We start from the raw sequence: 22,818 nt of genomic DNA on the forward strand, positions 1-22,818 counted from the left end.
AGGCCGGCTTGAGTGAGCGGCGGCGGGCGGGCTTGCGGCAACCACATGTGTCGACCCCGGGCTGGACTCCGCTTCGTCCACGCCACGGTGAAAGCTGATCCGGCGATCCACAGCCCGAAGTTGATGTATTTCCTCAGCTACCAGCACGGATCAGCTCTAGGCATGATGAAGCGGATATCGTCCTCTTTTGGAAGACCAAACAAAGTAGTTTCGCTTTCACAACGAAGCACACAGCGTCTTCACGACATGGCTGCAGCGTCAACAATACTACAGCGAGAATAAAAGTTACTCCTTCTTTCTTTGCGTGAACATTTGGGCGGTGTTATGCAAATCTTCCCACATAGTGATGTAGATATGTGGGGGCGTGTTAGAACAAGCCGTTTTAGGTAGGCGTGGTTGACTCTTAACTTTTATAAAGAATATCTCTTTGGATTTGAGACTTTAGTCTTTGCAACTTTACAGATCTTCTTTATGCACCAAGAGCTTGTAACACTCCAAAGAGAAAGGAAAACTTGAAATCGCATCATATGACCCCTTTAAAACAAAAATATATCTACCAGTGAGCTCAAAAAAATCGACTTAATTCAAAGGGAAAACTAGTTTTCATTCCCTATTGACAGATATTTGTTCTTGTTTTAAACAAACTCACTTAATTTTGTTCAATTTCTCAGAAAACAAGACTTCATATTGCATCTCAAGTAAATGTACCCTGATTTAAGGATATTTATGTTTGTATTGGAGAACAAAGCAAAAATACTGAGGAAGATATTCATTTTTGCAGTTCAGGCATCATTTAATGCCATGACTTTAGGACTTTCTGCTCTGATAAAACTTTTTCCTGCCTTAGTATGTGGAAGGGGAAATTACACTTGACCTGCAGAACACTTGGATAATCAAAATGATGTATTTAAATGTTTTTTTTTCTTCTTCTTCTTTTTTCTTGCCTTATAATGGCTTGAATATACCTCTACACTCTTATCTCATTTAGTATATGCGGATCTATGAATATGCAAATTAGTCCCACCTACCATCAATCACACCAGCTTGGACCTGCTCCACTTTCACACGCTTAACTGAAGTAGTAAACACTACACAATGGAAAGTGGTAATGCTGGATTAATTCAGCCATATATGTTAGAACCAGAAACTGAATCTGAAGAGGGGGAAGAACAAATAATACAGGGTCGTCCACAAGTCCATGTATCAGATAATGCACAAGAACACAAGACGTGTGAAGTGGAATTGGGAAAAAAGGTCTCAAGACATGTTTTTTAGAACTTTTAACTTGAGAGTCATGTGTGAGACACTGCAAAAGACAGAGAAGCGAGTGCAACAGTCAAAGTTGTCCACCTAGCACGTTTATACAGAAAAAAAATGGAAAAGTAGTGGAATGAAAAATTTTATTGTGTGTGAACCAGCCCTAACAGTACTTGGAATCAGTGTACACAGTGTCAGTTGCACAAAAAAGCCCAGTGTCATAAGAGTAAATAAATATTTAATATTAGTAAATAGTAAATATTTATTTATTTAATATACTGTATATATATGCACACACACACTACCATTCCAAATGTATATATTATAAAAACTACCATTAAAAAAACCATAAAGTCATTAAGATATTGATGACTGAAGTAATGGCTGCTGAAAATTCAGTTTTGCATCATGCAAATACATCACATTTTAAAATGTATTATAATGAAAATCTTTTTTTTTTTATTGTAATACTATTTCATAATATTACTGTTTTGTTGTAATTTTTACATCCTATGATTAAAGCAGACGCCAAGGGCAGAAGATCTCTATTAAAGAAAGAAATGAATTTGTGTTCTGGGTGGTTATATGTTACCATAAACATGGACACCATATTCTGTCTGACTGGGTGGGCCAAACAGTAACAGATCAGTAAACTTCTGCTCAGATAATCAAAAACAGTCATGCTGGACTGGATATTTGGACTGCAAGTCCAGCCATGGAACATGATAGAAAGTAAGATGGCTAGAAAATCCTGGACCAGACTGGATTCATAGCCCAGGGGTGGCAGTCCAGGCCAGAATAGGAACAGGCCAGCTGTGGACACAGGGTGACGCAGTCCAGCACTGGAGACAACAGGCTTTTGTTTGGCATAATCCTGCTGTAGAACAGAAGATATTCGAGTTTACAGCTCATGTCTCTGGAGGGGCAAAGTGAGACATTCTGAGTAGCCCACAGACTGGTGAACTAATGGAGCAGCGATTTCACTTCTGATCTTCAATGACATGTTTGTTTAAGAGGAGAAATAGAAAAAGACTGCAGACGGAGGGAGAAAGACACCTGAGACCTTTCTTACAGTGGGTCAAAATAAGATGACACAAATCAAGCGTAGCGTTAGTTCTGGCAGGTCACGTGAGTCAAGCTTGCATCAGCTGACTCTCAGCTGATCCACGTCTACCTATAGGAATACGACGGCTATCACGGCATTCCTATATAAGGTCTATTCAGTAATATTCAGCAGCTTTATAGCTTGCTCAGGAGGAAATTAGACGGCGAATTCGGCGAATTCCGTCTCTATAGGAAGCGTAAAATCAAGAATATTGCAGGAGGGGTTCGTTCCCCACTAAATTCAAGTTCGTGAACTTGAACGCGAATTCGCTGCATTGATTGATATGAGCGTGACCGGAGTGAGCACTGCTTCTCGCAGCGATTTATAATTGACATGGACTCTTTGCCCACAAATCATCACTGAAGTTGTGCTAATGTGTCTGAATCAACAAGAGTTTACACAAGATCTGCCTTCCTCGCTGGAAGGAGTAAGATATCAAGAAGTGGATCAAGCATCCACGTCACAGCTGGCTATATTTCACCCGTTATTCATCTCTGAATGTCTTCACGAAGCTAAGTTTCTTTTTATTCTCATTGCTTAAAGTTATCAGGGTATTGGCAAATATTGCTCGTTGTTTAAGGCTACTTGTTCAGTAACATGCTTGATGCTTTAGGCTTATTGGTTTTATTTCGACATGCTGGTACCCAGTTAAACTTGCCACAGCAGAGGCTTGTTTTTAAAGCTGTTGTTTAAGGCTCTCTGATTTTTGAAACATGCTTGCTGCTTAAGACACATCTAGTATTGGAAATGTTGTTTCTTTAAGCTTATTCAACTATTATTGCAACACGCTGCATTTAAGTCAGCAACATGCTTGTTTCTTAAAGCTATCTAGTGCACAGTATGTAAATTTTGCTGCTAAAGGTTGTTATTCAAATGTTAACAACGTAATCTGGGTAAGGGCAACATGCTTGTTGCTTAATTTTCGGGTATTGACCATATTCTTGTTGCTTAATCTTTTCAGGTACTGCATTAAAGGGGCACGCTGCTCTTCTCAGCTGCTTGTTAAAGAAGAGCACCCCTTTGCTGCTACTCTCCTCCTGTAAGGGCCATGCTGCCCCAGCCTCTGCTATTTCAGAAGGACATGCTTCTCCTTTCAGATTTGCCATCAGTTTGTGGTTGGGGGGTGTCAGCCTATGTTTGGTGGTTATTACTGCTCTCCCTGCGCATTCATGACAGGCTGCATGGATGAGCGGGCAATTTTTACCCAGAACAGAACCACCAATCCAACCTGTATGCAAAGTGTCAATCATTTTGACGATAGTGGTCCTTACAGAACTATAGTTAGTGTGGAGATGCATCAATAAACATCTGTTCACACTGTACCCATCATGCCCAGTAAATGTTCTTCTCTCTGAATCATCTTTAATGACCTCTCTACAAGAAAAAAAAATACATACTGTATAGTGGCCCTAATATCACTACAAATGGTTCAAGCCATTTTCTTAGTTTTTATTCTCGTTTCCAGAAAAAAATTTTATAAAATATTTTTCCTGCAGAAACAATATTGTACAAGATGACAAAATAATTCTGAACATTATATAATAATTTTACTATACATTTTTACATACATTTATTTTTTATTAATTGATAATGTAGCAATGCATGGTAGCTTTAAAAAATGAAAATAAGCATTTATTTCATTGTTTTAAAAAAGGAAAGAATATTTTTATTCAGCAAAGATGCATTTAACTGATCAAAAGTGACAGTCAAGACATTTATAATGTTACAAATGATTTCTATTTCAAATAAATGTTTTTCTTTTGAACATTCTAGTCAAAGAAACATTAAAAAATGTATTGTGGTTTTCAGAAAATGATTAAGCAGTACATGGATCATGTGACACTGAAGATTTGAGTAATGGCTGTTGAAAATTCAGCTTTGCATCACAGGAATCAATTCCATTTTAAGTTATTTAAAGTTGTAATAATATTTTATAAAATTACAGTTTTTACTGTACTTTTTATTAATAAAAAATGCCTTGGTGAGTAATGGAAATGAGAGTGTTAATGGTTTGAAGTTTACAGCTAAGGACAGCCAAAGGGAAGTGCAGTGGTCTCTGGATCAAGGCTTTTGGGTTATGCATCACGGTCAATAGGAAGTTCAAATGAGGACAGTGGCTTTGGTGAGGCAGGGCGGTCACGGGTTGTTAGGCGGTCAAGTTCGGTCCGTAAGGAGTCATACAAAGGGAAAAGCCATTAGGGTTTAGGGACCAACTGGGACTGGGACCAGCACTCAATGAGTCCATCGTGCTCACGTGTGAGTTATCGTCATTCTCACACCTGTTAGTCGTGTTCACATGTTATGCTGCTATCCAAGGTGCTGAACAGTGTGCATTGTAAGTATAGAAGGCATGACTTCACACCACGCCTTCGCCTCCAAACACACACATACACACACACGCGCACACACACGCACACACACACGCACGCACGCACACACACACACAAACTCTACTCCTAAATCTACCCCTCAACCAAAACTTTATGCAATTTTAGATTTTCAAAAAAGATCATTCTGTGTTATTTATAAGTTTGTTTCCACATGGGGACCTAAAAATGTCCCCACAAGGTCAAAATTTACTAGTATTACTATACTTGTGGGGACATTTGGTCCCCATAATGTAGGGAATACCAGGACCACACACACATAAACACACACACACAGAAAATCACACAATACTCTACAAACAGAGCCTGTTTAAACATACCCTGATCTGTAGAATAAACTAAACAAGAGATTAAAATATAAAATATTACTAAAGAATCGCTCACACCACACAAGTGCATTATAGTATGATGACAAATATGTTTATTTTAGGGTTGTCAATTTAATAGAATTTAGTATGGTTAATTACAAATAAATATAGAAAAATAATGTTTTAAATATAAAAGTGATATTAATAATAATATACAAAATATAAAACTAATACAAAATTATATTATTAATATTAACACATAACAGATTACAACAAAATTCAAGAGTTTTGTTTAAAAAAAATTTTACTTTAAACAATGTTTTAAAACTTTGCGTGAGACAATGAAAAAGAAAGAGGCATAAAGCAACAGCCAAAAATGTAAATGTATTGACTTCTAGAGCCACTTTTTAAAGTCTGTCAATTAATTACTCATCTGCCACAACAATGTCTTTGAATCATCTTCATTTCAGGCATTTCTCAGTGAATACTGGCATGCCATCATTTACAGTTATTTTATTTAATGAATCGGCATGTAATTAATTAAAATTAATCTGTAAACAATTGACAGCCCTATTGTGCATTTATTCCCAAAAGACTTGTTTTATGCCAACTGACCATGTTGATGACACTCTCTCCGTCTCTCTGATAAAGAACAGCTATGATATGATACCCTCAGACCAACCCTGCGCCGAGCCGGATAAACTGTCAGCGCTGATACATACACTCAGGTTTCATTCTGCAAAGAACAAAACCCTGGCGCCGTCACATTATATTATATTATTACATTGTAGATATTTTAGGGGTGTCAATTTAACATTAATGTTGCATGGCTGATTATTACAAATATATATATAAAATATTTTAAATTTTAAAGCTTATTTATTCAGCTTTCAGATAATGTATAAATCTCAATTTCAAAAAATTGATTCTTATGACTGGTTTTGTGGTCCAGGGCCATATATAAATATTTAAGGGGTGTCAATTTAACACAATAATGTTGTATGGCTAATTATTTAAAATATATATAAATTAAAAAAAAACAAACACACTGTCACACTAACACTTCAGAGGAACGAGGAGACGCTGGAGAATACTTTAACAAGACTTTATTTTCATGAACCAAGGGAGACGAACTCAGGAAGACGTTTAACAGCGGACCGAGAACTAGGGACTGGGAACACTTTTTATACACACAGGAGGAGGGGATGACGAGACACACCTGGGAGCAATGAAACATCAAGGGAAACAGCTGGGACAAATGAACTATACTAATCAGGACAGGAACAGGAAACCAACCAAATAAGGGCATAGGAAGGCACATGGGGAGCTATATATATATATATATATATATATATACATACATATACACACACCATGTTATATACATAAACATACAATAAATAAATATTATATTATAGATATGTTAATTTAAAATATATAAGAGATATAAAAGATAATATAAGAACATTTTCAAATGTGTGTTTTTAGATTGACATTTTCAACATTTTCAAAATTTTGAATACACTTCTGTGAACTCATCTATGAACCATTTTTGTGTTTAATTGTTCGCACATGTTCAAAGATCTGGTCCAGCATGGAATGATCTCACTTAAAAGTGTCTTTAAAGAAAACAGATTTACTTTATACTTAAAAGCTGAAGCCTTTCATTAAAGAGGAAGATACAAATTAAGACGTATAATTGGAGGGAGGATGGAGAAAATGGGATGCAGCCACGGAAGAGAAGAGATTCCGGCAACTAAATACAGATTTCAGCCATGATAGCTGATCTCTGCCCAATATCTCAGCACAACCACAGCATACCATATGCCCGCCTGTCAGCTCCAGGACAGGAAGTGAGATTGAACAGGCTAAAAGGGTAGTCACACCAGACTTTGTGTTCAACGCAGTTCCTTTCATGCCCATTATATTTTATATAAAAAAAAGGAAAAAAGAGACCTGTCCTTTCCTGCGCACAAAAGCTCAACATTAGTGAAATCAGAGCTGCAAACCCAATTTGAGCAATAGTCGTTGGACACTCCTGCAATGACACACACATAAACATATGCACCTAAGTGAATATCTAGGCTTCAATATTTCCCAAATGAGGTGTAAAAGCAGCCGTCCTGGTAATTAAAGTCAGCTGTGCGGGTAATGGAGCAGCTTGTATTTTTCTCTTATCATATTCAAGTGCTCTTCATCCATAAACACATTTATTTAGGGGCAAACGTGTTGAGTTTTGCACTAAGTGAAGAAAACCATTATGCCATCCAGGGGCTAAGCATCAGTCAATGGAACAAAACTGAACTAAAGTGCATGAGATGCTGCTGTGATTCATTGTGACAACACATATTCAATCAAGACACCCACTTACCTTGATTAGCAGGGAATGTTCTTAGCTGCATGCTGTCGACCAGGTGGTTGATGGAAAGCTTTGGCCAGTGAAGGTACAGCTGGCAGCCCTGGATCAAAGACACTTTAACTTCATGGTCCTCTGCCAGGATGTCCTACAAATAACAATAGAGGACACGGTCTCATTGATGAAATAATTTTAGGACACCAAGGAAAGGATGCACAATATATCTGTATGCCAGTGTTTTTTTGTTTTTTTTGTTTTTTTTTTACTAGTTTTGGATAATAACCAGTAATTCAGAATTTAATTGTGCATAGCATACTTGGTTCTGCTACTTTAACATTTGGATGACCTTTGTCATCATCTAACGCTCAGACTTAATCCTAATATTAATAATTTATTATTAATAATAACAATAATTTATGAATATTATGATTCAATAATTAAGTTGTTAATAAAATATTAATAAATATACATATTAAATTGTAATCATTTAGCTTATCTTCACCATCATCTAATGCTCAGAGGTAATCCTAATAGTATATTGATAATAAATGATAAATATTACAATTAGATTATTACAATATTAAATCTTAATAAATTATATTGTTAATGAATATATTAAATATTATTAATTTAGACTGTTATCTAATGCTCAGAGTTAATTTTAATATGAATAATTTATTAATAAATTAATAATATTAAGATTAGATTGTTACAGTAATGTGATATAATAAAATTAAACAAATAATTTAATAACACTAAAATATCATCTTTAGCAAATTTCAAAATGAGTATTTATTTATTTATAATGTTGTGATGCCTGATTTTAGTGTTTTATTTTTCATTTATTTGGACAAAATATTATAGAATTTTAATTCTGGTCATTTATCAGCTATATCATGACAACAATTACAGGCCAGAATATAAAATATTGGTGTGTCTCTAGTCTGCAAAGTACATTTCACTTTTGTGTTACATGAAGGATCACGTTGCTGCACCTTTTTTAGCTTCTCGTAGCCAGAGCGAGATATTTTGAGAATCTCGCAGGTTTCGAGTGTCACGACACCCTGGATGATGGCACCTCCATCTACAGCATTTACAGATTCATAGGATCCAAATGAACCTCCAGCAGCAATCTAGATCAACAAAGACACCAAATCCAGTACACTGTATGCAAAGCTTTTCAAATGTTGTGTTCAAGAGGCCAGAATTCAAAGACATCTTTAAATTGCTGCACTGGATTGGTTACTATTTCTAGTTTTGACAAGCTTTACTATTGGATGCAACACTTAAATAGATATTTATATTCTTCTGTGGGATGGAACAAACTGCCACATTACAATGAATGTTATCTGCTGACTTTCTTTAAAGAAATTGTTGAATATTCTACAACATTCTTAAATAAGGTAGGCCTATTGTGAACAACTGTTACCACTGTATTAATGTTAAGTGAAATTACATTATTTTACCAAATCAATCCAAAGGATTCACTCTGATAAACGATAAAAACATAGATAGCCAACCAACATGCATCCAACTTTAAAGGCAGAGTAAGCGATTTCTGGTAGCCAATGTTGATATTTGAAATCACCAAAACAAACACGCCCCTACCCCAAAAGGGTCTTGCCCCTATTTTGATAGCTCCGCCCCACATATACGTACGCAACCCAGGCAACGACTAGTTCTGTGAAACAAAGCAAAGCCAATAAAGCGTGCCATGCAAAATCTGAACTGCAGCAGCGCACTTAGAATAAACAAACCATTGGTGTGGATGCTAATATAGTTATCATGAACGGGTCTTAACTGTAGATTAGAAAAGAGCAAAAGCTTGTCAGAGAATATGCTAGTCAGCAACAATTGCCAAGGTATGAATGGTAATGTTTTTAATGTTAGGCAAAGCAAAGGGTCAATTTAAACTCAATAACTGATTAACAAGTTGCACAATTTATACCGTAGAGATTGTCTGATCCTCTTTAAGGGTTTCATGGTTGAACGGTTTCACTGAGCCCTTCAGAAGGAGGTAAAATCCATTATGCCCGAAAACTGTAATCAGAGAATGAGAAGGAAAGATAAATATGGCAGAAGACACACTCGATTAGAAAACCCTCCGCTCAACAGTTACAGTTCAGCTGTTTCGGGTCAAAACGCATGACCCCATTATGCAGGTGGGCAAGAGACTGACTATTAAAATCTTATCACTGTTTCTGTTATGTAGAGAAATAACACACATGCAGTATAAGATTTCACACATTACAAGAATTCAAAAAGTAACAACACTAGTCACAGAGTCACTGGAGCCCGTCTCATCATAAATAAGAGCATATGTATGAAGGGATGCATGCTGATGGGTTCTAAAAGACCAAAAGATCAGATATTTCTTGCATTCGACTGTAAAATAAATCCAAACAACTGCATTTAAATGAACGGTTCTCTGTGGAGCAGTGAATTTCACACGTAAAGGGAAAGTTCACCGAAAAATGTTAATTCTGCCATTATTTACTTATCATCATGTCACTTCAAATGACTTAAATTTCAATCTTTTTCTCACATAATTTCAATGTACAGTTTCCAATGACCTGGAATACAGTTATTGTTGTTAACTAAAACTATTAAAACTACGGTAACACTTTACAATGTTAGTTAATGTCTTAACTAACATGAACAAACAATGAACAATACATTTATTACAGTATTTATTCATCTTTGTTAATGTTAGTTAATGAAAATACAGTTGTTCAATCATTGGTCATGTTAATTCACAGTCCATTAACTAATGTTAACAAGCACAACTTTAGATTTTAATAATGCATTAGTAAATGTCAAAATTAACATTAACTAAGATTAATAAATGCTGTAGAAATGTTGTTCATGCTTAGTTCATGTGAACTAAAATAGTTAACTAATTAAACTTATTGTAAAGTGTTACCAAAACTACTTAAAAAAAATAATAAAAAAATAAAATAAAAATTAGAAAGGTTGCACTGGCAACTAACTGAAAAATTAAGTTTAAGCTGAAGTACAATAACTAAAATGGAGATAAAAATCAATAGAAATATTGAAAAAAAAAACTTAAAAAAATGACAAAACGCACATAACTAAATTATTGAAACTTCAATTAAAATTAAAATTACAATTGAAAATATAAGAGACATTTTAAATATTACTATACACACCATAATAGTATATACTGTAAATAATGCTAAAAACATTGGAATACAGCGCACGAGTATTATGGACCAATTTTATGATAACTTTTTGGAACTTGACAGCCCAAATAGTATTCAAAAGTGCAATCAAGACAATCTGTAAAAATGTCGATTTTAAAGAGGAAAAACTGTGGAAAGTTAATAACAACAGAAATTAATTTTTGGATTAACTGTTCCTTGGAAAAACCAATATACTCTTCATATTTCTTTGATAATTAATTAAAAGACACAAGCATTCACTCGGCACCCCCAAACAAGCATATACAGTGGGTACGGAAAGTATTCAGACCCCCTTAAATTTTTCACTCTTTGTTATATTGCAGCCATTTAAATCTCCTTGACGCAAAGATCTGAATGAGATGAAAACTGCTCTCTGAAAGCAAGCCATCTATACACTAGGAAAAACACTCCACAAAATCTCTCACTCCTCACACGAAAACTTTTCAGCCTGGCGCAGACAGCTATCAACAGCAAATCACAGTGTTTATGCTCTGTAATCATCTGCAGCTAAAACTTGCGTCCATAACAAAGCCCTCCATCTGTGACATACAACATACCACAGCCATTACTGTCCCTCTAGACGAATCAATAAAGAAACCTCCATCTCCAAAACACCAGACATTTGCAAAACAGTAACCATCGGTGTAGAGGCACGGATTCATGCTTTCATCAAATTGTCTTTCCTTTATGTTTTTGCTTAGTGGCCCTGAAAGAATACGTGGCTGTTATTGAGCACAGATTAGCAGACGACTGAACACGTCGATAGAAAATCACGCATGCTGGGTTGGGCTCTCAACCTTTTAGAAACACATCCAAACACTTGACAATATTCACAGGCAAGACTGAAAGATGATGCCAATGAAAGATCTGTTTGATTTGTGTCGATAGATCGTGTTGCATGAGGCCACTGATACATAATATATGAACTAACAGTTTTGGATGAGAGAATCTTCTTCTTTGGGGAGTGAGACAGATGTTTTGCAAGGCTCTGAATCAGAAAAAGACAATAAGGTAATACTGTTTATGAAGCCTATATATAAGCAATATTACATGAGTAAGATTGCTGATGTTCTCATTCATGGATAAACTGTTCTGAAGCTGATAAACCTGCTGAACTTGAAATAGGAAGCTTCTAAAGAAGCACAATTCATTTATGGAGTGTTGTTATGGATGATTTCCATCTGCCATTGTGCAAAAACACAAATGGTGGATGAAAAATGATAGATGAAATTATCTTGAAATAAGACATTCCCTGACACATAACATTACAAACCTCTGACATGTGATTTTCTGCTCTTATGTTATATACCAAGACTTATGGGTAACATTTTACAATACTTCATAAGAAATAACTACTTACATTTTGTTTGGTTTCTCACACAAAGCTATTGTATGACTTCTGAAGACTCTAAATATAGTGCATGAGTCATATGAACCACTTTTTCATTATATTGAAAATAAAGGCCATAATATTCTTTTAAAAATGACTCCGTGTGATTTTACAGTAAAGAAAAAATGCAGTCATATGAGTTTTGAACAACATAATCTTTAAGTGAATTTTCATTTTAAGGTGAACTTTGAAGAAATATTTCACCCAAAAATGAAAATATGCTGAAACTTTACTCACCTCAGGCCATCCAAGATGTAGATGAGTTTGTTTCTTCATCAGAACAGATTTGGAGAAATTTAGCATTACGTCACTTGCTCACCAATGGATCCTCTGCAGTGAATGGGTGCCGTCAGAATGAGAGTCCAAACAGCTGATAAAAACATCACAGTAATCCACACCACTCCAGTCCATCAATTAATGTCTTGTGAAGTGAAAAGCAGTGAGTTTGTAAAAACACAAATCCATCATAAAGGCTTTTTACATTTGAATGATTGCTTTTGCATATTATGGATAGAGGCACACATTCACTGCAGAGGATCCATTGGTGAGCAAGTGACGTAATGCTAAATTTCTCCAAATCTGTTCTGATGAAGAAACAAACTCATCTACATCTTGAATGGCCTGAGGATGAGTACATTTTCAGCAAATTTTTGGGTGAACTATTCCTTTAAGAGCGTATGTGCTCTATTCTTTTAAGAGTGTGAGTGTGTGTATAAATATCTCACTGATCTGTCCGCGGTCCCAGGTCTCGACGGTGGTGATGGTCCTAATCTGTTTCAGCTCTTGCGAGCCCAGCTGCGAGGTCAGACTTTGGGCTCCCTTCAGCAGTTTATAAATGATATGATGCTCTGACTGGGATCTCTCAATAGGGCTGCAAAACACACAAATTCATTTTTCAGGAGAATAAACAGCAAACTCTATTCAGTGGGCGCTCACAACATTAGAGCTACTTAGAGGGGTAGTTCGCAGAAAAATAAAAATTATGGCATCATTTACTCCTTTAAATGAAGTTACTCCTTACTCATTTTAACCCTTGAGTAGTTCCAATCCTGTATACATTTCTTTCTTCTGCTGAGCACAAAAGAAGATATTTTGAAGAATGTTGGTTACCAGTTGCCAGTAGCCATTTACTTTAATTGTATTGAAACATTGAAATATTGGTTACCAACATTCTTCAAAATATCTTCTTTTATGTCCAGCAGAAGAAAGGAATTCATACAGGTTTGGAACAACTCAAGGCTGAGTAAATGGCAAAATTTTCATTTTTGGTGAACTACACCAAAGGCATTTTAAACTTATTTTGGCAATTTACATTTACATTTAGTCATTCAGCAGACGCTTTGTTTTATCCAAAGCGACTTACAAATGAGGACAGTGGAAGCAATCAAAATCAATAAAAGAGCAATGATATGCAGGTGCTATAACAAATCTGTTAGCTTAATGCAGTACACGTAGCAAGGTTTTTCTTTTTATTATTACTATATAATAAATAAAAAGAAGAACAGAATAGAAAAAGAATAGAGCAAGCTAGTGTTAGAGGCCTTTTTTTTGCTTTTGATAATTGTATAATAAATCAAAAGAAAACAAATAGATAGAACGCAAAAAGATTAGAAAAGCTAGTGTTATTATTATTATTATTTTTTTATAGAATTAGAATAGAGAGTGCTAGAGTTAGAGGGTCAAAAAAAGATGGAAGAGATGTGTTTTTAGCTGATTCTTGAAGATGCAGGACTCAGCTGCTCAGACTGAGTTGGGCAGGTCATTCCACCAGGAGGGAACATTTCATTTAAAAGTCAGAGAAAGTGATTTTGTGCGTTGTTTACGTTCGGCGGAGAAAGCACGCGCATGAACGTAATCTGCGTAATCAGCGTTGTTTACGTTTAGGGGAAAGCGTGCGTATGCATTTTGATACTCTCTAAAATGGCGGAAGACGTAACTCGGGGGGAGAAGAATTGTTGGAAAAAAAATAATTTTTGTTTTCTTTGTACTCAAAAAGTATTCTCGTAGCTTTGCAAAACTGAAGTTGAGCCACTGATGTCACATGGACTGTTTTACCGATGTCCTTACAGTGTGATGCGTGTTCTTTTCAAATTTCTTTTAAAAATTAATCTTGCTGCCACGTTCTGGATTAATTGTAAAGGTTTGATAGAACTGGTTTGAAGACCTGCCAAGAGAGCATTGCAATAGTCTAGCCTGGACAGAACAAGAGCCACAAGCAGCAATTAGAGCAATATTTATCTGTACAGAAATAATAACATTTTTATTTTATATAAAACAAAAAGTATTTCTGTATAAAATTATTTTATTTTATATAAAATAATAAAATAGAATCAATTATAAATACAATCAAATAACATTTATAAAATAAAATGATAAAAATAAATAAATAAATAAAATAAACATTGACAACACATAGATGTTCAATGTATTGGAACTGGTCCATTGAAATGAGCGGTCTAAAAGTAAAATAGAAGAACTAAAATTATAATTAAATAAAATAGTCCAGATTAACTAATTGACTAGTTAGTCAACCATACTAGTTGACTAGTTATTTGACCATAATGACACTGAAGCTCCTATGATTTGTCTCCTGATAGAGTTGGGGACTGTAGTCAACTAGCAGCAGCTACTAGTACAGTGATTTGGCGACCTGCAGCTATTTAATTGCACCTTCAGAGTCCATTAAAGACATTCTTTAAAAGACTCTGGGATAAACTGGCTCAAAATCCAGTCTCATCTGCATTAAAGTGTGTGTGTGTGTCCTAGACCAGTGGTTCCCAACCCTGGTCCTGGAGGCACCCCAACACTGCACATGTTGCATGTCTCCTTTCTCTGACACACCAATTTCAGGTCTTGAAGTCTCTACTAATGAGCTGATGGTCTGAATCAGGTGTGTTTGATTAAGGAGACATGCAAAACGTGCAGTGTTGGGGTGCCTCAAGGACCAGGGTTGGGAACCACTGTCCTAGACAAACCCCCTGCAACCCAAACAAAAAACTCTTAATCTTTTTACACTCTCACTGTCCTACAGGCACCATCTCAGATAATGAAACCTGAACTCTTGCTATTAAAGGGGTCATATGATGCGATTTCATTTTTTCCTTTCTCTTTGGAGTGTTACAAGCTCTTGGTGCATAAAGAAGATCTGTAAAGTTGTAAAGACTAAAGTCTCAAATCCAAAGAGATATTCTTTATAAAAGTTAAGAGTTAGCCACACCTACCTAAAACGGCTCGTTCGAACACGCCCCCACATATCTACCACACTATGTGGGAAGATTTGCATAACACCGCCCAAATGTTCACACAAAGAAATTAGCAGCATCATATGACCCCTTTAAGAAAACCCTCTGCAGCGTGTTATGTTTAAAGCTAATTCTTAAGGGAAACCGATTGTCTTAGAGTGTGATGATGATGGTATTAGCATGGTGTCTAGTTCCATGGGCATCCGAGAGATCAAATCTCAAGCGCAATAGCCGGGGAGGAGTTTAGCCATCAAGAGCACACCGCTGCCAGCGTGAGTGAGTAATCACAATGCCGATAGACTGTGCGCGCATGAGTTTGCTTATGCTGGATGAAGGTCAAATCCATCAATCAATCCTTTGTGGGTGTTTGCTTGTGCTTGTGGGTTCGGCAAATCAGTGTCAGTCACAACACAGCCGGCTTTAGACAGGCAAAAAGAATAAAAGCTCTCAAACAATTTGCGTAGTACTAAGAATATTCCATCTCTAAAGTATGATTCACATCCATCAGCCTTTCCATTCCAATGCTTCAACGGCAAAACTAAAAAAGGAACCTGCTTTTTTATTCCTGTTATGCCCTGTCATTTATAATCTTGAAATATTAAAAATATTATATTATAAATATTACAAAATATAAATCATATTAATAATAATGATAATAACTATAAATTATATATAATATGCTAAAATAATAATTATATAGATAGATAGATAGATAGATAGATATTATATGATATGATATTTTATTGCTATAATTTTTTTTAAACTTGGAAACTGTATTTGTTAAGATTTAAAAATAAAAAATAGCAATTTATTAAGAAATATTACAGGTATGTAATCATGTTTATCATGAACATTTTTTAAAACAAAAATGGTTTTGTTGGGAATATCATTTTATTTTGTAAACCTGTAGGTGTTTTTCTGTTTGCAATATCACTTCCAATCCAGAATCTTTCGTAACATTCCTTTAAATAACAAAAATAACATCATCCAGAAAGTGGCAACATTTTTGTTGAGCCAATCACAGCATAACATCAGTGAATATTAGTAATGGATTTGAGGAATTCTGTAATATTTTATGATATTAGCTGATCTGCCTCACTTGATAAAACTGCAGAAATTAATATTATCAAAATTTCAAAAGCTAGTTAATAAAAAAAAATCAAGTCAAGTCGATACCCTCAAGTTAAACTGTCAATCAATCAATAAGCAATGGCCAACTGTAGCTCTTATATCCATCCTGTTAGAATTACTCAGGTTATATTGTCATATTTCTGAAATTCTCTTTACCTTTTATAGAAATACTTTCTAAAATTACTACACAAGCATATTGATTGGAGTTCAAACAGTGCTGCACAACAGAAATGACTAACCAAAGAGCTCCAAACATTTCAGATGCTTTATACACCTACATTTTTCCATCTTTGATACACTCCAGACTACAAATCAATAAACTCAAATGCATTCACTGTAAAACACTACACAGATGGCAGAGCTTAGTCCTAATAGCGTTAGCAGAGATGTACAAGCATGAGTTTACAATTTACAGGAACGTCTCCAACACAGTTTGGCAGTCTTAATTTCAGGGTTCACAAAACATCCTCTGTGCACCAAGTTTGTAATTCCCCGTCCTCCTGCCAAAGCGCTATGTGGATATAAAAAAAAAAAAAAAGAACTCATTATGCCGTTAAGATAATGGGATATCATCTTTTATACTGTGGGTAATTTCTGGGTTGAGAGCACAACTGCCTTTTAAAATATACAATTAGCAGTAACATCATCTATCTATGGATGGGAACGAGGCAATGTTCATGTCAGGTCACCTGATAAAGCCTTGAGTTGAACATTTAAGGTCATTATGAGTCATGTTCAGATCCTCATGGTTTCTACAGAATATTTAGATTCAAAATATGTTACATTATTTGTTTTTATTGAACAAGAATTACAAAGACATGTCCATGAACTCCTCCACAAAATGAGCAAACTGCTTCAATGTTCAGTGGTACTTTATTAAAAAAATTATTCCTTTTTAAAAAGAAGGCGAGAACTCTGAACTTTAAGTTTCGATAACGTGTAAAAAAAGAATCCTGACAAAACCGGTTTGATATACATTTCAATTAATTTCGCTTTTTTTAGCTCAAAAGAGAACTCAGAATTGTGAGATCTAAACTTGCAATTCTGAGAAGAAAAGTCTGAATTGTGAGATAAATGTCGCAAATGCCTATTTTATTTTTTATTATGTGGCAGAAAGAAAAAAAAAAGAATTGTGAGATATAAACTCTCAATTGCAAGAAAAAAAAAAGTTAAAATTGTAAGATAAAGAGACAATTTCTGCCAGAAACAAACTTCCATTGTTTTCTTATGCTAAATTGGAAATACAAATAATTACAAACAACATGCACATAATAATCCACAAAAATGCAGCTGGTGATCAAATGACTGCGAAACAATCATATGATTAAAAGCCATGTGACCAGGGTGGGATTTTGTTTGGACCACCAACCACTGAGATTTTTTTTATTTTTCAGTTCAAATATACAGAATAATTCACTTTAGGCATGAAACCAAAGCCATAGGGCTTGTAAATCAAATCAGATCTCTCTTTGATTGTGAGTCTGAGAAAACTGAAGTCCAATCAATCAGATATGCACCTCTCCAGCTTTTCTTTCATTCTCTACTTTCACACTAAATAAAATATTAGTTCAACAAAAGTGCATTGTTACTAAACAACAGCATTTCATGTCAAAGGCCAAATTAAACCTGAAAACTATTTTTGTGTTGAAATTTTGCTAACTGGTGACTTCAAAATAGTGAATAACAGAAGCTGACTAGGAAATGATCTCTGGTTTAATTCCAGGATTCTCGCTGACATTTCCATATACTTCCATTAATTATGAATTCGCTGTAGATAATAATAATTGCAAGCTTTAATCACTCCATAAGATTCTGATTAACTGGAGGGAACTTATCGCCAAATGAATGAGGAAAAAAACTGAAATATAACTTTTTTTTGTAAGAATATCTGCTGATTGCGGTACATACAGAGCCTGTGGTGCTGAATAAAAACAGCAGAAATGAGGGAAAGAGAGGGAAGGAAAAAAGCAGTGAAGAGGAGGAGGATGAGAAAGTGAAGAAAAACAAATGAATTTCCCATTCTACAAAACAAGTGCCATTTGCATGTATAAAAAAAATTATCTACACACACAACCATAGTTGATGCTCACTTTTACAATGCCATTCACATCACCACAAATACAGTAATGTTCTTTAATAATGCTAATGCATTTTTGCCCTCTGCATTAGAAAATATGCACATTGTGACGAAAGCAAAAGCTAGCAATTAGCCTTTACACTTTCTAAGATTTAGTTGGTTAATAGTTGAGATTACTGTATTTTAGATATTAATTATCCAAAAGACAAATTACATGAAGTTGTGTCCCTGAATTTTCCATTTTTGAAGAAATAAATTATTTTATAAATCGAAAAAAAAAAAAAATGTTGTGGATTTGCGGAAATATCAGCCTTATAAAACTTGACGTGTCAAACTGAAAAATCTCAAAATTGTTACATTTCTGAGGACATAATTATATCCCGACATGTATTAAAACTTAATGCACAATGCAAATTAAGACTTAAACTCATGATTTATATAATACAATGTTTTAAATCAAAAATGTACTTTAAAAATCATCTTATCAAACTGAGAATGAACAACATGAAGGTGAAGAATGAACAACAACAACCTCAACAAAACAAAGAGTCACAAAGAGCCCACAGAAAAGACACTCTCATTTCACCTCCCGTGAGGAGGGTTGAGGACCGTTCTCCATGTATGTGCAGCTCAGTTTGAGACACAATTACAGCAGAGTCAGAGAGGTTTCAGCGGCCAGCTGCTTTCACAGGTCTGTCGGATAGCGAGAGGCTTTGTCTTTCAGTAATGGTCCTTATCTGTGGAGCGGGCCGCCTTTACAACACTATCTTATCAGCCACCAAATACTTACCTGCGAACTATCTCCAGAGAATGCACCAGGAAAATTGCCACTAAACCGAGAGCAGCCACTGACATAAATCACAGAGAAAGAGGTACATCGATAAGGGCTATCTCAAAGTTAAAGCCACAAAGCTGTTTTGGGGTCCGAATGGCCAGCAAACTTAATTCAAATTCTAAGTGCCACTTTACTGTGAAGATAAAAGGGAAACCTTCTCCGGGTAATCAATCCAATCTAAATGCGCAAATCTCATTGCTGATAACCTCCACTGTCTTTCCTTAAATTGTCTGCAGCACTTTTCTTGAGCTCAGGCAAAATAGGAGGGGGAAAAAAGTCAAGCCAGCATTTAGAAACAAAATGATTTCGCTGTTCTTTTCATCCCTTTTATCACACCAAGCCCTTAAAGGGGTCATAGGATGCTACATGCACTTTTACAAGTTGTTTGAACTTTAATGTGTGGCGGAAAATGGGCATCCTATGACCCCTTTAAGGAAAGACAAGCACTGTAAAAGCCAACAATGATACGGCCGTTACCATAGCTGCTTTATCAGAAACGTCCAAAGCCGCATCCATCATGCACATCAAATAGCTGCAGTCTTACAGTCTAATATCTCTCCCGATAAAGACCTGAAAGATTTCCATGGATTTCCAACCAAAAATGAAAATTTACTGAAAATGTACAACCTCTGCAGTGAATGGGTGCCATCAGAATGAGAGTCCAAACAGCTGATAAAACAACACAATAATCCACAAAACTTTAGTCCAATTACTCCAAACCTGTTCTGATGAAGAAACAAACTCTCAGGGTGAGTAAATATTCAGGAAATTTTTGGGTGAATATTCCTTTAAGAGAGAATATATTGTTAACAACATTGGACCCCATTGACTTTCATTAGAAAAAAAAAAGTATATATATATATATATAGCCTGTTGGGGACACTGCTATAGTGAACAAAATAGAAGGACCATTAAGTGTGAGAGAACTAAACAAGTACAGTTTTTATAACAGTTGCTTAATTGAAATCCACCAACCATAGCTTGGCTGTCATCATGGATGTGTGAGAGAGAAAGAAAAGAAGGGATCTGTTTCCTCACATATAGCAGCTGTCAGAAGTCTCAGTTTTGCAGCTGGTTCTGAGGTTCTCCTGCAAACAGCCAAAGAGTCCCGAATCCTGACAAAACAAGAGCTCAAGCACAAATGATAACTGTCAGAACTGTTAAATAAGACTCCTCAGCCAACACGTGTGTATGTCATCAAAACTGGGAATGTTTTTTTGGACCAAAACACCACTCTGTGAAAACACAACCCTTTCACATGCATAGCCGGAGATTCTGCTAAATGGAAAAAACTTAAATCGTTGTGTAAGAAAAACAAAACTCATAAACATTTCAGGCACAGTGAGGCGGTTTGTCAGAGGCACCCTGTAGGGATCAATCATTCTTCTAAATTTCTGCTATAAAACCGTATTATAAAGCAAAGACACTGAAATAAGTGTGCTGCTTTCTGCTTTGCTTTTGTTTGGGCCAATTGCTCACCAACAATTTCAGTAAAATGTTATTACTCAAAGGTTGCGCTTTAATAGCTCATAAACTTTCACTTGCTGTTAAAAAAATTAAATAATAATAATAGTTTTGTCAAGTAAACAAAAAAGTTATGTGGTAGCATCTAAATGAACTGGTATTGATTTTAGTATAGCATTATTTTAGTGTTATTTGTTTACTATTACAGCATTTATTAACATTTTGCAATATCTTTTATTTTTCTGTTTTTACTTTAAGTTTTAATAATTTTGTTAGGTGCTTTTATTGTTTTTATTAGTTTGATTTTCTTTTATTTCTAGACAGGATTCATTTTTAATTCAGTTTTAGTAATTTTAGTATTTTGCAAATCTGATCACATAGATAAAGGTTTTAGATCAAATATAAACGTCTGACCTTTAATTGCAGACTTTGGTGTATCGGGCTCAAATTTGAAGACAGTTGGGAGATGTTGTTGAAATCTTTTTTAAAACTCTTGAGAAAACAAATTACATTTTCGGGGTCTGTTTCTCAGTAGACAAATCTGATGAAGCAAAAGTCTCCATTTGCTCTCCATTTAATCTCATCAGAGATATTAAATAGAGCTTATTTGTGATTGTTCTTTACAAGCTGTACTGTTGACATGAAAACAACATAATCAGGCGAGTCTTCTAAGTAATAACCTAGAAACAAACACTCAAAATACCTTGTTTAGATTAAACCTAGTTAAGTCAATGAGTTCATTTATTCAGCTTTGGGACAAATAAACCATTTAGGTGTTTGTGTTTTCTGTTCTCAAGCTTGACAACAAGGGAGTCTGGTCCAAAGCTCCAAGCCTTGATTGACATGCCCAGAATTGGACTTTCCCTTCTTCCCAATCCCATTCAACCTCTCCAATGATGATGATGAAGTTTCCACTGCAGCTGTTGTTATACTCAGAGTTGCTCTGGTAAGAAACCTCATTATTAGCGCTTCATTAACATATCATACAAATATATATATATAAAATAGGCTATATTACATATTGTAATATTATATAATGTTGTGCGCTATCTGTCACGCCCAGGTTATCTTCAGAGAGCAAGTTACTATGGTTACTTACATACCCTGAAAGTAACCTCCGATTTTGAAACCGAAAACTGAGGTTATCCGCTCGCTTATCCTCAAAAATACCCGGGTATGTCACATAACCTGCTTTTTGGAATACCCCCCAGGAACCACTGGACTGAAATAAGGCATGCTGATTAAATACAACAAAATATCTGTGAAAGTCCATTGAGCACTAAGGCACTGGCCTTTAACTGGACATTATAAACACCACAAATGAGAAAGTAATCCTTATTTAAAAACAAATTATCAAGAAAGAAGTGAATTCAAATATCACCACTGAGAATAAGTGAATATACAACAGAGGTACAAAGTTTTTCCGTTTTCATTTGGCCTCCTCACAAACTCACCAGCCCTCATCAGCTGTTGTCATGACAACATCTTAAACAGCAAATACATCAGCGGTTTAGAGCTGTAGGCTGATAGGGAGCCCGGCCAATCATTGTCTCCGCACACAAAAGCCCCAGAGCTTTCCAAATGATCTAAACTTTAAGAAAACACCATAAAACTAAGCATTTCACATGATATACACATCTGAACTGTATTGGATGATAATCACGCCTGTTGGCTGAATATATAGATGGTGACAGATGTTAAATTGCACTTTGAAATATTAATAGATGTGAAAAACTGTTTGAATGAGGAGATGGTTTTAAATATTTTGCTCTGTGTTAAATGATATGTAACTTATCTATTTTACTATTATTATTATTAAATATATTTAACAAATATTATTATATTATTATTATTACACAGAACCTGATAAGATAATAAAATGAGTTTCCAATTATTAGAAATATTTAATGCTTATTTTTTAATGGTATCATGAACTAATAAATGAACATCACAACATGATTTACATTTCTTTCATCTAGGTAAATATTCCTTTTTTAGTTGAGCATTTTTAATTTTCATTCATAATACATTGTTTATATATAACTATAAATGCTATAAAAAAA

At 35.1% G+C, this 22,818-nt stretch overlaps 1 protein-coding gene across 1 annotated transcript in view; it reads right to left on the reverse strand.

Moving 5' to 3' along the window:
- Positions 1 to 22,232, reverse strand: part of LOC107712778 (cyclic nucleotide-binding domain-containing protein 1-like) — a 35,817-nt gene extending 13,585 nt beyond the window's left edge. The window contains exons 1-7 of the mRNA XM_016518115.1: positions 22,210 to 22,232; positions 20,330 to 20,406; positions 19,247 to 19,304; positions 12,732 to 12,877; positions 9,362 to 9,453; positions 8,409 to 8,546; positions 7,429 to 7,561 (exon numbers count right to left, since the gene is read on the reverse strand). Coding sequence (XP_016373601.1) covers positions 7,429 to 7,561; positions 8,409 to 8,546; positions 9,362 to 9,453; positions 12,732 to 12,877; positions 19,247 to 19,304; positions 20,330 to 20,406; positions 22,210 to 22,232 — 667 coding nt within the window. The remainder of the gene's footprint in view (positions 1 to 7,428; positions 7,562 to 8,408; positions 8,547 to 9,361; positions 9,454 to 12,731; positions 12,878 to 19,246; positions 19,305 to 20,329; positions 20,407 to 22,209) is intronic.
- Positions 22,233 to 22,818: the final 586 nt, after the last annotated feature.

This window comes from Sinocyclocheilus rhinocerous, unplaced genomic scaffold, assembly GCF_001515625.1.
Source record: "Sinocyclocheilus rhinocerous isolate Xijiao unplaced genomic scaffold, SAMN03320098_v1.1 scaffold1740, whole genome shotgun sequence".
Lineage (NCBI taxonomy): Eukaryota > Metazoa > Chordata > Actinopteri > Cypriniformes > Cyprinidae > Sinocyclocheilus > Sinocyclocheilus rhinocerous.